Below are 16,456 nucleotides of genomic sequence, written 5' to 3'. Positions count from 1 at the left end.
TGGGGGACCTTTGGAGGAAATGCAGAGATATAAGGGAAATCTGCTCAATTTTGCTACGATCCTAAAACTGATATAAAAAATAAAGCCTACTACACACACACACACACACACACACACACACACACACACAAAGATAGCATTAGTTAAGTTGCTTTCATATTGAGATGTTTCTCAAATTGCTAAAAGAAGTTGAGTATATCTTAGTCTATGGGGTAAAACATATGGATAACAAGTGTTTTTCAGTGTGTAGGACACAATCACTGATGATATAGGCAAGGGAGTTTTCTGTGGGATCCAGGCGCAGAGCTCCTGTTTGTCCACCGGCTTCAGTCTGACATCCTTCTTCCTTCCCTGTCACGACCCCCATCACGACCGTCTATGGAGTCTTTCTAGGCTTCCTGTCCAAACATAATGAAACAACACCGAATAGCGCTTCAGGCCACATCATTTGAAGAGCAATAATATAACGTTTCCAGCTATTCAAAGACCATTTTATGACTGAATGATTATGGGACGATAAGGCCATTTATGTTAAGTAGATCTGGGAGCATCTCACATGAGATTTTTAACCTCTGGGAGCATGCTGATTTGATGCAGTCTGAAACAATGTTTTTCCTCCGCCTTGACAACGGGCGAACCTCTTCCTCCCTTGAGGTAGGAGTCCCATTTTCCAGCTTCCCTCGCAGCGTCGCGCAGCCAAGGCTCTGGGTCAGGATAGAGAACGCGCTCTCCCGCCACTTCGCGAGCTCCAGGACCACATTACCCAGAAGACCGTGCGTCAAGAGGAGCCAATGACCGACCAGGACGAAGCATATCCGTGCGTGCGCATCGCGTGAGAGGGGCTTCCGGCCCCTTGCCCGCGTTTTTGCGGTTCTTGGGGATCCCTGGCGCAGCGTTGAGACGCGCAGGACAGAACCGAGTAGGCGTGGCAAGAGCCGTCCTCACAGCCGAGACGCGGGTTAGCGGCTCTGCGCCGGGGCCCGGACAGGCACCGCCCGCCCGGGTGTCCGCTCCGCCCATAGAGTCCGATGGCGACGGCCGCGCGCCGGGACCCGGCTGAGGTAAACGCGCGGCCCGTGGGCCTTCCCCGTCCCCCCGCCCCAGACCCTCCAGGCCCGAGCGCGGGGCGTCTGCTCGCGTCCCTGCGGCCCAGGTCCGGTGTCCGGGCCCGGGAGGTGCTCGCGGGCGGGGACCCCCGCGTCTGAGCGCCGGCGTGAAGGGGTGCGGGAGCGGGCTGCTGGGGCGGGGCGGCTGGTGCAGGGCTGCAGGGGGCGCCGAGGGAGAGGATTCGGGAGTGTGGGGGTCCGCCCTCTGCCCTCGGGAAACAGAGGGTGTGCGGCGGGGGCACGGCGGTCAGGAGGGTTGTCCCTTCATGTGAGGACTCTAGACGGCAAGGAGAGTTCTGGCCAAAGGAGGGACATGATTTCCATTAGGGTTTTAAAACTCCCCCAGGCAGTTCAAAGGAAGACCAGATGGGAGGAGGGTTCGTTGAGACCCTGGGAGGGTGGATGTTTGTGCAAGGTCACACAGCTGCTAAAAGGCCATACTGAGCACTGACTCCCAGTGGTTAGACAGCCAGTCTGAGGTCACTTGGCTTCAGGACCTGGGAGGGGTAGAGAAGGGCATGAGCCCATCCACGTCCCTTTCCACCACCGTCGCATAACACCTGCCTTTTCCCGCAGAGTTCCAGGACTGCAGAAATACTTAGGGAGCCAACACAGGTATGTAGAGGGGGCCCTGATCCCTTACTGGCCCTGAATGCCACTCAGATGGCAGTCCTGGGACTCTTATGTGCCATTTTCCCAGTCCTTGGGTCTGGGGACCCTAGAGAAACCCCATCTCAGGGTCCTGAGCTCATGCCAGGGGTTATACGCAGGTGTTCCATTCCTGTCGGCTATCATGAAGGAGTGTGTGGAGTTAACCCAGGGTCAGGTACCAGGAAGTGCAAATACATAAAGGTAAAGCTGAGCTCAGGGTGTTCAGGAACCACGTGTCTCCTTTTCTGATATGAACAAAGAGCAGGTGTCAGGACGGGAATGACTGTCTGAAAAGTTGGGTGTGTATTCTGGAGGTGGTGGGAGGTTTGGGCCAGAGGAGAGAGGTAATGTTAGCAAGGTGGAAACAGTCTCCTTCTGACTGTAAAGTGGAGAACAGACCATGGGAATGAGAGAGGAGCAAGGAAAGCCAGGGTGGAAGCTACTACTATAGTCTAGGTGAGGGTTAATGGACCGGGGCTGTGGTTTAGGGTGGTTGCATTTCTGGAAGTGGCCATGGGATACAAGTTTTAAAACAGGGAAACTGGGTTTTCTCATGTGGGTGGTGAGGGAGGCAAACGGAGGTATCAGGGATAACCCCAGAGTGATTGATCTTCGCACCTGTAGGGATGGAAGTTCCAACTGAGATGAGGAAGTTGGTAGTAGGAATAATATTCACTGGGGATATCAGGAGCTTTGTTTTGGCCACGTTAGGAGTCTGAGGTATTTCAGAGATCACTTAGTGGAGGCATCGAATTGGCATCTAGAAACGCAAGTTGGGAAATCAAAAGAGGGGTTCAAATTGAAGACATTCAAAATGTGGTAGTTACTCTATGGGCCCAAGTAAGTAACCTGTGGTTATATTTAGGAGATATAATCTTCATATTCATGGTCATGAAGCTGTTTATGGGCCAGGAGGTGGAGGGTAGAGACTGAGCACTAGGTCTCTTGCTTGGGACCTGAGTGACGGCATTGGAATTCTTAAATGCAGGTGAGGGAGGTATGTGGCACTTAAGGTAGGGTGTATCAGACAGACTAGTCTAGCAGGTGGCTGAGGCTTCCAGGATAAGAGTGGACATGAGAGACGTAACGGGAAGGGGTAATTGAGGCAAGATGTCACTCAGGCCAGAGCTCTTGTTTATTCACGTCTCTGTGGATCCACCAAGATTTGTGAGGATTTGGTGGGGGCTGGGATGTTTCATTCAGCCTGGTGGGTATGATCAGGGGCAAATATATGGTCATCTGTGAGAATCAGTAGGACTGGGGTGGGTGATACATGGACCGGGCTCTGAATGAGGGTTAGGTGGACACAGAAGGTTGTCATTGCCGAGGAGACAGCCTGTGCAGCACAGAAATGGAAGAGGGCCCTGGGTATTGAGACCCACAACTGATTCTGTGTGGCTGAGTCTCAGCAGGGAGGCCTTCATAGAGGATTAGGTGTTTCCAACTCTAGTGGGAGCCATGGGCATTCTTGGCTTGTATTGGGTTCTGTTTGAATTTGCCAAGTAGCTCTGGATGTTTTCTGCTAAGTTCATTTTATGGCTTAAAATTAAGGCCCATTTTTATGTGCTGCCTTGACACCTGTTGAAGCCCCAAGTGGCTGATGTGGCCAAGAGTGTATTCTTGGGTAAAGTGTCCTAGCCAGCCATCCCTTTTCATCGAGAGGACCAGAGCACTTCCTGCTTTGGCCTTTGAAGTGGGCTTCACTTGTCTACCGGCCCATGGAGTTATTCACACAAGCCGTTCACATCATCCTGTGGGAACCAGATGGTACCCCAACTCTTGATCTTGTGAGACTTGCATCTCACAGCCCCTGGTCGTTCACTCTTTTCTAGTATACAGCATTCACATGGCCCTGTAAGGCGTGTGGTGTCCTCCCCTCTGGGCTGTGAATATATGTAGTAAACTGCTGTTGATCTCATCTGTCCAGTGTCCGGTACTTTGTGTTTGTCCGTCCCCATAAGCCTAAGACAGGAATTCTCAAACAAAAGTGACTTATAGGGAGACCAAGGAGATGCCTGTGCCACGTGGCATTGTGCCACCAGTGTCCAGGAACATGAGGCTGTGCATTCTGAAGAATACTTGGAGAGGGAGTATGTCTGAAGGTCCCAGGGCCCTAGGAATGACACTTACACGACAGATCATATCAGGGTGGAGGAGTAGCTTGACAGAAGTGGGTGCATTCATCCACCCAGGACCACAGCTCAGACATCTGTTCACCTGTGTGTTGTTGCTGATGATCAGACCTCATGACTCATGAGCCCACGAGTAACCAGCAGTGCAAGCTGTCCCAAGGCCTGGTTTGTTTCCTAGGTTGGAGGCTTGGGAGGAGGGTGATCTTGGGGTAGATGTGTACAGGAGGGATTGGGTACTCAGGAGAAGGGCTCTTGGTGGTTTCATCTGTCACCATCATGACAGGACACTGTGACTTTTGAAGACGTGGCTGTGTACCTGTCCCGGCAGGAGTGGGGTCTCCTTGATGAGTTTCAGAGACACTTCTACCACGATGTGATGCTGGAAAACTTTGAACTTACAGTCTTTCTGGGTAAGGCCCTCACACCACCCCTGTACCCTTAGATGTTCTCTGCTCTTCCCCTTTTTCCCAGGGGCTCGTCTGTCCTTCCTGTATCAGGACCATGGACACTGCTTCTTGCCCCAGCTCCCCAAGTATGTGCTGTGGCTGGTAAGGCTGAGGTATGTGCACTGCCCTCTCCTGCAGCAGTCCCAGCATGGGGCCAGGCATCTAGCAGTCACTGTAGTTGATTCTACTTCGCTTGCCCTCTTCTGGCCTGTGACTTTGTACAGATCCAAGGCACCAGAATACACCAGCGGCTACTTCTTTCCTCTAGCTGACATTTCTTCATGCCTGCTGTGCCAGGAATTGCTAACACTGACACAGTTACGGCTGTCTTGCGAGACACTCTTCTGAAGTTTTCTGTAATCGGTTTCACCCCCTGTGGTCTCTCACATGCTGAGTTGTGGCCCAGTACCGTCTGCTCTTTTGTAAGGTCTTTCCCTTCGTAGTTGCGTTACACAGGTGCCATGTATTTGCTCATCTGGGGAGGGTGGAGAACCTTTAAGCAGTTCACAAATGGCTGTTTAGCCACAGCAACATGGGTTCAGGGAGACCCTGATCTTGAGCAGGGGTGCCTGGGTGAGGGTATAACACCGGGGCTGTGTTGAAACTGCAGCAAGAGTCTATGCTCTGTGATTGGTGTTTTGGTGCCGGCGAGTACTTCTCTTGTCTGCTGTTTCTTCCCCAGTCTCGATGCTTGGCCTCCTTGTCAGCTCTGCATGTCACTTCCGCTCTCACGTCCTGTGCGGGACCAATCTGTCCCTTTTGGGACTCTATGTCTTACCGACTTCCCTCGCTGCTCCCTTCTGCAGTGCTTCGCGGCATCGACCGCTCCGTATTGTGTCATGAGGTGTGCGTGTGTCTTCAAATAGTACTTGACCATGAGCTGCTCTGTCGCGGTTGGAGTTTCTTGGTCCTGGACGTACCCTTCTTCATAGTGGTGACATGTCACTGGTAACAAGGGCCTGCTGAAGCTCTTTGCGGAGAAACCGGTTATAGACCCTGCTCTCCTGCACGTTACACGTCGTAGCCATGTCCCTCGCCATTGGACCCCTTCCCCGTGTTCTGCTCTTTATTTCCTTGCAACAGAGCAGCTCTGTCCTCAGCCTGAGCCGATTCGGGTTCTGTAGACAATCCCTGGACTTGTCCTGAGTTTGTCAAATACATTTTTGTGCGTGGGCGGTCCCCCCAACCGCAGTAAGCATGGATCCTCCTCATTTGGTTCCTTTCAGGTGGTTGGTGTGGAGGAGACCACGAGGAGGAGCATTTCTGTAGGCGTGCCACAAGTGAGGACTCCAAGGCAGGTGTGTCTGCCCAGAAGGCCTGCTCCTAGGAGATACGAAGCCTCGTCTCGAGGGACGTTTTACACTTGGCTGCACCAGGGAGCACATACCACGCGGAGGCTGTACACCCATGGGGCAGGTGGGCAGTGAATGTTTTATTGCAGACCTCCTGTGGCACCAGAAGCGGCACATTGGAGAGAAACACTTGCGGAGCAGAGTCTCATTTGTGAGGAGCTACAGGTTCTGTGTCCCAGAAGCGCTTTACCTACATGGCGAGGTGGGGCGGGGGGGTCGGGAAGGACTTCAGGAATGACTTCTTGAGCAGCTCAGTGTCTCTTCGACGTAAGTCCCTCCCATTGTGGAGAAGCCCAAGCGATTACCGAGTGTGCAGTGGCCTCACGTGGTATGAAGACTCATTCGAAACGGAGGACGCAGGAAAGCTTTCAAGAACAGATACACATCTGTCCAACACCAGAGACCGCTCTAGAGGAAGACCTTCCATGTGTGGTGCGTGTTCCGTGTGTGGAAGTCTTGCAGCAGAAGGCACCGCCTCAGTCACCATTGGAGAGGTCACACTGGAAGAGGGCCTCGGGTGCAGGGAACGGGGGAGATTATTTAGCAAGGTCAACCTCACTGAGCATCACAGAGGTTACACTGGACAAAGGCCTTGTTTGTGCAGGGAATGTGGGCACCTCTTTACTTACAGATCCAGTCTCTTGAACCGGAGGTTTCATACTGAATCCAGGCCTCACGGGTGCGGGGAATGGGGGAAATCTTGTAGCCAGAGTTCTGTGCTCCTTCAGCATCAGAATTCATGCTGGAGAAGGCCTTTTGAGGACGGGGAATGTGGGAAATCCTTTAACTGAAGCTCTGTGCTCCTTCAGCATCAGAAAGCTCACACTGGCTGGAGGCTTCCTGCGTGTGCGGAGTACTCAGGTGGACGCCCCATCTCACTGAGCACCCAGAAAGTCACATGGGAAACTTAGGTCATTACCGTAGATGTGCAGGGGATGTGCGATCTCTGTACTGCTGAGAACCCTGGAGGTGGTCCCTTGTGAGGGATCTAAATTCCACCTGAATTTAAACTCCTACATCTGAACAGCCACCAAATTCCAGGTATGTGCGAGGTATGTTTTCTTTTTTCATTAAAAAAAAAAAAAACTTTTAATGTTTATTTTATTTTTGAGGGAGAGAGTGCAAGCAGGGGAGGGACAGAGAAGGAGGGAGACACAGAATATGAAGCAGGCTCCAGGCTCTGAACTGTCAGCACAGAGCCTGATGTGGAGCTCGAACTCAATGTGGGGCTCAAACTCCCCAACCGTGAGACCGTGACCAGAGCCGTAGTCAGATGCTTAAATGACTGAGCCACCCAGGTACCTCTGGGAGAGGTATGTTTTAAAATCTGCCTTTGCCAGATTTATGCCCCCCAGTTCTGTTGCTGAAGCTGTTCTACGTCTACCCTGTGGAAGGTGCCCGTGGTATGTATCATTCACTAACTACATTGTGTTCAGGGAAGTAGCACTTTCCTGTTGGTGGAAGGGTATCTGAGAAGCCTGAGCTTTCATTCCTTTCTCATTTCCTTCTCTCTGATGATTTAGGCCATGGATCTGATCCAGTTTGGGCCTGGAAGACTCTGCTCATGACTTGAAAACAGACTTCCTTTTTCAGGGATGTTATTGGTCTCACATGACTTTTTTTTTTTTTTAATGCGTATTTATTTATTTAAATCACTTATTATTATTATTATTTGATTTACATCCAAGTTAGTTAGCATATAGTGCAACAGTGATTTCAGGAGTAGATTCCTTAATGCCCCTTACCCATTTAACCCATCCCCTCTCCCACAACCCCTCCAGTAACCCTCTGTTTGTTCTCCATATTTAAGAGTCTCTTCTGTTTTGTCCCCCTCCCTGTTTTTATATTATTTTTGCTTCCCTTTCCTTGTGTTCATCTGTTCTGTGTCTTAAAGTCCTCATATGAATGAAGTCATATGTTTGTCTTTCTCTGACTAATTTCATTTAGCATAATACCCTCTAGTTCCATCCACGTAGTTGCAAATGGCAAGATTTCATTCCTTTCTGATTGCCAAGTAATACTCCATTGTATATAAATACTACATCTTCTTTGTTCACTCATCTGTCGATGGATATGTGGGCTCTTTCCATACTTTGGCTATTGTCAATAGCACTGCTATAAACATTGGGGTGCATGTGTCCCTTCGAAACAGCATACCTGTATCCCTTGGATAAATACCTAGTAGTGCAACTGCTGGGTCTTAGGGTAGTTCTATTTTTAATTTTTTGAGGAACCTCCATACTGTTTTGCAGAGTGGCTGTACCAGTTTGCATTCCCACGAGCAGTGCAAAAGAGATCCTCTTTCTCCTTTCCAACATCTTTTGTTGGCCTGAGTTGTTAATATTAGCCACTCTGATAGGTATGAGGTGGTTTCTCATGGTGGTTTTGCTTTGTATTTCCCTGATGATGAATGATGTTGAGCATTTTTTCATGTGTTGGTTGGCCATCTGGTTGTCTTCTTTGGAGCAGTGTCTACTTATGTCTTTTGCCCATTTTGTCACTGGATTATTTGGTTTTTGGGTGTTGAGTTTGATAAGTTCTTTATAGATTTTGGATACTAACCCTTTATCTGATATGTCATTTGCAAATATCTTCTCCCATTCTGTCAGTTGTCTTCTAGTTTTGCTGAATGTTTCCTTCACTATGTAGAAGTTTTTTATTTTGATGAGGTCCCAATAGTTCATTTTTGCTTGGTTTCCTTGGCCTCTGAAGACGTGTTGAGTAAGAAGTTGCTGCGGCCAAGATTAAAGAGGTTTTTGCCTGCTTTCTCCTCAAGGATTTTGATGGCTTCCTGTCTTCCATCCATTTTGAGTTTATTTTTGTGTATGGTGTAAGAAACTGGTCCAGGTTCATTCTTCTGCATGTCGCTGTCCAGTTTTCCCAGTACCACTTGCTGAAGAGACTGTCTTTAATCCATTGGATATTCTTTCCTGCTTTGTCAAAGATGAGTTGGCCATATGTTTGTATGTCCATTTCTGGGTTCTCTGTTCTGTTCCATTGATCTGAATGTCTGTTTTTGTGCCAGTGTTTGTTTATTTTTGGTAAAGAGAGCGAGTGCATGTGCATAAACTGGGGAGAGGCAGTGAAAGGGAGGGGGACAGTATCTGAAGAGGGCCATGTGCTGACAGCAGAGAGCCTACACAGGGCTCGAACTCAGGAACTGTGAGATCGTGACCTGAGCTGAAGTCAGTTGCTCAACCAATTGACCCACCCACGTGTCCCCTTTATGTGGCTCTTGTGATGGAATTTTCCAGCCTCCAAAGCACAAACCTGGGAACAGCCTGCCTTCCACTGTTCTGGTTTGTGTGATGAAGGCCTTATTTCAGGCACCTTTAATCTTGGGGGTTCCAGTCGCTGTGTTTGTGGCGGCTTGAAAACAACCTTTTGAGCTGTTCTGCTGAGAACAGTTGAGTTGTGCTAGCATGAAGGTGTGACCGGCTTTTGTTGGGATTCCAAATTTGGTGCACCTCAGATGGGATATTACAGCAGAATACGTGTAGCTCTCTCATTTTGGCCTAGTTTGTGTTGCTGCTCTTAGCCTCCCGGAAAGACTGCAGGGCCTTATGGTCCTTATATGTAGCTTCGATGTTGTGGTGTTTTGTCGGTTCAGAGGTCAGCCTGAGGAAGAGACCATTGTGACGACGTCTGGTGTTCGTGGGAGTAACAGAGTATTCTGTTACTCATTCATAGGGGATGTTGCGCTTTGCTCAGCACTGGTAAGGGAAATCTGTTCCACAGATTCCTGCAAAGGAGCATGTGCCCTGGTGTCCAGAATTCTTTAGGTTAGTGGTACCGGTTGAAAGATTATAGGGGGATGGGGCTCCTGGTGACTCAGTTGGTTAAATATCTGACTCTTGATTTCAGCTCAGGTCGTGATCTCACGGTTGTGGGATATAGCCCCACATCGGGCTCTGCACAGACACCGTGGAGCCTGCTTGGGATTCTCTCTCTCTCTCAAAATAAGTAAATAAACATTTTAAAGAAAAATTATAGGGGTACTCATAATTATTATAAAAGACTGGACTTATAGGGAGTGAGGAGACTACAACAGACTGGTTGGATTGTGCCTCTTCTAAAAGGGCGTCCACGACGTTTAGTTCTTGTGGCTGTGAAGGATGAGAATCCGAAATTCTCAGGATTTCCAGAAGAGTATGTCTTGTGTAGCTGAGGGCCTGTCAGAAAGAATAATCTGAAGGTTTTACGAATCTTACAGCTCTTTTTGGGCTATCTCAAGGCTGTTGCTGTGCAGGGAGGAAAACTGGGAGCAGGGAGGGGTAGAGAGAAAGATGTCTTGGTCAGTGATATGGCCTTTGTGCCTCAGACTGCAGTCCTTTTGAGTCAAGTGGAAATGGCTTTCATTGCTCCCCAATATTTGTTATCACTGAGGAGGGCATCCACTCCTGGGGCATGAGGAGAGATGGTGGAGTGGATATTGGAGGATTTTACAAAATAGTAGGAAGTCCAGATTTTTATTTCAAACCATGTTTCTAAAGCTTTGATAAGGTGTAGATGGCATGCAGTAAACTGTACAACTAAATAACCCAGGAAACCCCTCACAGTCATGATAATGGACCTGCCCATCATGCCCATATCTATAATGATGCCTTTCTCTCTCTCCCTCTCTTTCTCTCTCTCTCCCTCTCTTTCTCTCTCTCCCCCTCTCTTTCTCTCTCTCCCCCTCTCTTTCTCTCTCTCTCCCTCTCTACCTCTCTTTCTCTCTCTCTCCCTCTCTCCCTCTCTTTCTCTCTCTCCCCCTCTTTCTCTCTCTCTCCCTCTCTTTCTCTCCCTCTCCCTCTCTTTCTCTCTCTCTCGCCTGCCTGCCTGTCAGGCAACCATTGGTTTACTTTCCTTTATAACAGATTAATTTGCATTGTCTGGAATTCTACATGATTGAAGTAATACATTGTTTCCCCTTTTTCTTTTACTGCCATGGATGCCCTCTGCAGAATGTTTATTTTCAGATTCAGCAATGATACTTACATGATAGTTCATTATTTTTATATTACTGAGAGTATGATGTTCTATGAACTACCACTATTTGTATTTTCATTCGTCTCTTTATGGATATTGACTTCTTTCCAGTTTGGGTGGTTACAAATAAAATTGCTAGACATTTAATACAATTCTTTATGTGGTGTGTTTCATTTCTCTTGTGTTAGTACTTCAGAGTGCAGTGCTGGAGTCACAGGCTAGGTGAATGTCTTAGCTTTTTAAGAAATGTCAAAACTGGTCTAAAATGGTTCTCTCGGGGTGCCTGGGTGGCTCAGTTGGTTGAGCATTGGTCATGATCTTGCGGTTCGTGGGACTGCGTCGGACTCTGCTGACAGTTCAGAGCCTGGAGCCTTGCTTCCGATTCTGTGTCTCCCTCTCTCTCTCTGCCCTTCCCCTGCTTGTGCTCTGTCTCTGTCTCTCTCTCAAACAATAACCATTAAAAAAATGGTTCTCTCTACTAGCGGTGTATGAGAGTTCTGGTTCCTCTATATCCTTGCCAGTAGTAGATACAGTTTTTAAAAATTTTGACCCCTTTAATGAATATTTAGCAGTATTTCACTGTGGTTTTAGGTGAATTTCCCTGATGTTTCATGATGTTGAACATTTTTTCATTTGTATATTTGCCAGATACATGTCGTCTTTGGTATAATGTTGGTTCATATCTTTTACCTGCTTTTTTTAAAAAAAGGTTAGAGGTACCTGGGTGGCTCAGTCAGTTGAGTGTCCCACTTCAGCTTAGGACATGATCTCATGGTTTGTGGGTTCGAGCCCCATGTCCAGGTCTGTGCTGACAGCTCGGAGCATGAAGGCTGCTTCGGATTCTGTGTCTTCCTCTCTTTCTGACCCTCTCCTGCTCATGCTCTGTCTCTCTCTCTCTCTCTCGAAACAAATGAAAAACATAACATACTAAAACATATTGGATGCAGGGAAAGCAGTTACACAGAAAGATTATAGATCTAAATGCCTACATTAAGATAAAAGATGGATCTCAAATAAACAACCTTACTTTACACTGCCAGGAATTAGAAGAATAAGCCCCAAATTAGCTGAAGAAAATAAATGGTAAAGATTAGAGCAGAAATAAATGAAATAGAGACTAGAAAAACAACAGAAACGATCAATGAAACGAATAATTTTTTTAAATATTTATTTATTTTGAGAGAGAGGGAGCAGGGGAGGGGCAGAGAGAGTGGGAGAGAGAGAATCCCGAGCAGGCTCTGTGCTGTCAGTGCAAATCCCATTGTGGGGCTCAATCTCACCACGGGATCACGACCTGAGGCGAATCAAGAGCTGAACACTTAACCGACTTAGCCACCCAGGTGCCCCTCCTTTTTTTTCTAATGTTTATTTATTTTGAGAGAGAGGAATTGTTTTAAGAAAAGCAAAATTGACAAAACTAGCTAGATTAGCGGAGATAAAAAACAGGATCGAATTAAAATTATATAAAAAGTGGAGGCTTTGCAGCTAATACCACAGAAATAAAAGGATCACAAGACTACTGTGAGCAAGTATAGAGCACTGAGTAAGAAGATGAAAGCAGTGGGGCGCCTGGGTGGCTCAGTCGGTTAAGCGTCCGACTTCGGCTCAGGTCACGATCTCACGGTCCGTGAGTTCGAGTCCCGCGTCGGGCTCTGTGCTGACAGCTCAGAGCCTGGAGCCTGTTTCAGGTTCTGTGTCTCCCTCTCTCTCTGCCCCTCCCCTGTTCATGCTCTGTCTCTCTCTGTCTCAAAAATAAATAAACGTTAAAAAGAAAATTAAAAAAAAAAAGACGAAAGCAGTAAGGTTTGGGGTTTTGAGCTCCATTTGGTGACAGCAATGACTGAAAAACTGCCCTTGTGCCCTAGATGAGAGCTGTTGAAATTCTAGTTACAGGGAGAAAACCAAACATTCACATATTTTTCGGAATCTGGGAAGAGAGCTCTCCACGTCACAAATGACGTGTGTGTTCTTGTACATTCTGTCAAGACAGTTCCACAGTCCCTTTGGTGTTAGGTTTTGTTTCATTTGAAACAGTATTTCTTCTCTCAAACACGGAAGTCCTACAAGATTTTTAATTCATAATTCATGACCACTTACCCATTTGTAACACAAATGAACTCATAGCAAACCATTTGCCTCATCCCTGGAATCCAGTCACTCAGACCACAAATAGGATTTAAAAGGTTTCCCTAAAGGACAGACGTTTGTGAGTAGGAGGAATGCAAAGAACAAAGGGGTTGAGAGACAGGATGAGCTTAGATGAAAGCTGCTTACGTAAGGAAAAACATCTTAGGGAAACATTTGAATTTTGAAACTCATAAAATCACTTAAAACCTTTGCTCTCTGAAGTAACTCAGTCTTTTCCTGAAATTCATGTTTTCTCCCTTTAAGGGGGGAGGGAAGATTTTTCTCTTTTGCAGGTCACAGGGTTTTTTCCTATGGAAGCACAATCCTGATTTCTTCAGCGTGTTCTCAGCCAGCTACAGAAGCATTCATCATAATCCAGGTGGTGTCATGAGATGTGGAGCCTCTGCCTGGACTGGGAGCTTCCCACGCACTGTGCATCTTCCCTTCGTCTGTGAGAGTACGTGACAGACACGGCCGCGGCTCTGCAGCGGGAACAGGCAACGTGAAGTTTCCAAAAGGCAGACGGAACAGCAGACGGAAGACAGATGCAATCTGATTGCACTGTAAAGATGAGGTTTCATAACTACATCAAAACTACACTCCATTCTTGAGGATTCTACCAAATCATATGAAAAACAAAAGATGTCCGACATCTAGGAGCGGTCCTAAGTTCAACTCCATAACATTTCGTCTTCATTTGTCAGGAATAAAGCCATATGAAGAATATTCCAAGTCTGAGGAGCCTTTCCAGATGGCTCATCGTTCTCCTGTGTCCCAGTTTCTGGAAGTTTAGTACACTTTTACAAGTGGATACATTTAGTAAGTTACGCGTGGCCAGGTGTGATCTTGGATCAGAGAGCTAGAGAACAGACACATAGGGTAAAGCAAGAGAGAGTGATACAGCAGACAGAGGTGAGAGAAGAGGGAGGGGAAGAGAGAACAAGAGATGAATCATGTTAGAAGCCAAAGATTAAAAAAATATCAGAAAGTGGCACAGTTCTAGGAAAATGGGACAGGTGGGACAGTATAAGTCTTCAGTAGTGACGAAAAGGACTGTGTGTCAGGAACTGAATGAAAGTACATTTTCTAACAATTGAAATGGACTTAAAAGGAGACAAATCAATACAGAATTCTGATAAAGATTTATTTTGCTGAGCCAGCAAAGTGTCTCCTTGCCCCTATGTAAAAAGAATCGGTAGGAACAGTTTTCGGAAGCACAGTGGATTCGCAAAGGAAAGCATGCATTCAGACAGCAGTTACAGGAGTGCCCTGGGATGCTGTGCTGCTTGTTGGGGTGTTCCTTTCTGAGTCCTAGTCTCTGTTGGGTTCTGAGCCTGGCACTCCCCCTCTCATGAGGATAACGTCCAAGCTTCTGTTGTTAGAGAACAGATGGTACAGCTGTGCATTGAAGATCTGTATGTATGTGACTAGGACCCTTTCCCATCTTCTAGAATCATGTGCTAATGTCCTGAAACTCAGATTCATAATACAGTTGGATGATAATTCATCATCGATCAGTTTCTAGAATCTAGAATTACTTTCAAGGTTCTGAATAACTGTCAGGAGCTAAGAATAAGCAGTGAAGACTTTTGCCCTCACAGCCTACAATCTAACGTATGTAGAGAGTGCCTAAAATTTTTTTCTCAAGTAACTAGCTGCAGGACATTTTTATTATAAACCTATTTTTCATATCGACTTTCACCTAGAGATCAAAGGGGAAAGAAGAGCTACTGACACTCATGTATTCCATGCCCCTAAATGTGTACGTTTCCCCATTTAAATGTGTAAAAGCTTTTAATTAAAACTGTGATGATCTCTTTAATTTTTAAATAAACTTATTTTTTACAGTTTATTTATTTATTTTGAGAGAGAGGGAGAGAGAATCCCAAGCAAGCTCCACACTGTCAGCATGAAGCCCGATCTCACAAACTGTGAGATAATGACCTGAGCCAAAATCAAAAGTCATTCGTCCAACCGACTGAGCCACCCAGGCATCCCATCAAAATAAACTTACCTGGTTTTTTTTTTAAATTTTTAATGTTTGCTTTTGAGAGAGAGACAGTGTAAACATGAGAGGGGCAGAGAGAGAGACAGACAGACAGAATCTGAAGCCAGCCTCCTGGATCTGAGCTGTTAGCACAGAGCCCGATGCGAAGCTAGAACCCACAAACTGCCAGATCGTGACCTGAGCCAAAGTTGGACACTTAACCAACTGAATCACCCAGGCACCCCTAAAATAAATTTATTTTAGAGCAGTTTTAGGTTCAAGACAAAATAGAGCAGAAAGTTCAAGGAGTTCCTGTATACTGCCTGCCTGTCCCCAGATGCACAGCCTCCTGACTATGAACATTCAATATTAGCGATGTCCATTTGTTACAATCAATGAACCTAAACTGACACATCATTATTACCCGAAGTTCATAGTTCATTTTTTTTTCATAGTTTAAGTTAGAGTTTGCTTTTGGTGGTGTACATTGTATGGATTTGGCGCATGTGTAATGATACGTATCCATCATCATAATATATGGAATAATTTTACTGCCCTGACAGTCCTTCATGCTCTGCATATTCATCCACCCAGTGCCTTAACCCCTGGAAACCACTGATCTTTTTACTGTCTCCAAAGTTTTGCCTTTTCCTAAATGCTATATAATTGGAATCACACAGTATGTAGCCTTTTCAGATTATTTTCTTTCACTTAGTAATATATTTTTTTGGTTCCTGTGTGTCTTTTTCATGGCTTGAAAGCATTTCTTTCTAGTGCTGAATAATATTCCATTGTATGAATGTACTAGGGTTTATGTATCCATTCATCTATTAAAGCAAATCCTAGTTGCCTCTCAGTTTGGCATCTATGAATAAAGCTACTATGAACATCTGTGTGCAGGTTTTTGTGTGCATGTGTTTTCAACCCATATGAGTAAATACGAAGGAGTGTGATTACTGGATTGTGTGGTAAGAGTATGTTTGGTTTTGTTAGATACTGTCAGACTGTATCCCAAAGTGTCTTATGCAACTGTTCACTCCTACCAGAAGTGAATGAGAGTTCCTGCTGCTCCACATTCTCACCAGCATTTGATGTTGTCAGGGTTTGGGATATTGGCAATTGTGTTACGTGTGTAGTAGTATCTCACTCTTAATTTGCTATTTCTTAATGACGTGATGTTGAACATCATTTCATATGCTCGGTAGTGATATATGTATCTTCTTTGGTGAGCTGTCTGTTAAGGTCTTTTGCCCATTTTTTAAATGGTATTTTTTGCCCATTTTTAAATCAAGTGTTTTACTGTAGGGTTTTAAGAGTTCTTTGTATATATTTGATAACAGTCTTTGATTAGATGTGTCCTTTGCAGATGTTTTTTTCTGGTCTGTGGCTTGTCTTCTATTTTCTTGACATTGTCTTTTGCTGAGCAGAAGTTTTGAATTTTAATGGAGCCCAGCTTATCAATTATTTCTATAATGTATTGTGCCTTTAGTTTTGTATTGAAAAAGTTATCACTGTCCCCAAGGTTATCTAAGTTTTTTCCTATGTTATCTTCTAGGAATTTTATAGTCGTTGTTGTTATGCATTCAGGTCTGTTATCCACTTTGAGTTCATTTTTGTGAAGGGAATAAAGACTATGTTTAGATTTTTTTTTTTTTTTTTTTTTTTTTTTGCATCTGGATGTTCA

General features: G+C 45.9%; 1 protein-coding gene across 6 annotated transcripts; it reads left to right on the top strand.

Moving 5' to 3' along the window:
* The first annotated feature begins 838 nt into the window (after positions 1 to 838).
* LOC109260986 (zinc finger protein 211-like) lies at positions 839 to 15,665 on the top strand. 6 transcript variants are annotated; one of them, XR_002077218.2, is made up of 5 exons: positions 839 to 1,061; positions 1,683 to 1,721; positions 4,361 to 4,448; positions 5,562 to 6,728; positions 13,050 to 15,665. XR_002077218.2 is itself a non-coding variant. In XM_019439483.2 (4 exons), the coding sequence occupies exons 1-4, from the start codon at positions 1,029 to 1,031 to the stop codon at positions 5,660 to 5,662; spliced, it is 300 nt and encodes a 99-aa protein (XP_019295028.1). In that variant the 5' UTR covers positions 839 to 1,028; the 3' UTR covers positions 5,663 to 5,816. The 6 variants fall into 6 exon arrangements, 2 of the variants coding, with proteins under 2 accessions (XP_019295028.1, XP_019295029.1); XR_002077217.2 differs by lacking the exons at positions 5,562 to 6,728; positions 13,050 to 15,665 and adding an exon at positions 5,018 to 5,529; XM_019439483.2 differs by lacking the exons at positions 4,361 to 4,448; positions 13,050 to 15,665 and adding an exon at positions 4,173 to 4,299 and having other exon boundaries at positions 5,562 to 5,816.
* The last annotated feature ends 791 nt before the right edge of the window (positions 15,666 to 16,456 follow it).

Source organism: Panthera pardus, unplaced genomic scaffold (assembly GCF_024362965.1).
Source record: "Panthera pardus isolate Hobbes unplaced genomic scaffold, ASM2436296v1 HiC_scaffold_18, whole genome shotgun sequence".
Lineage (NCBI taxonomy): Eukaryota > Metazoa > Chordata > Mammalia > Carnivora > Felidae > Panthera > Panthera pardus.
This window is presented reverse-complemented; position numbering and strand designations above follow the sequence as displayed.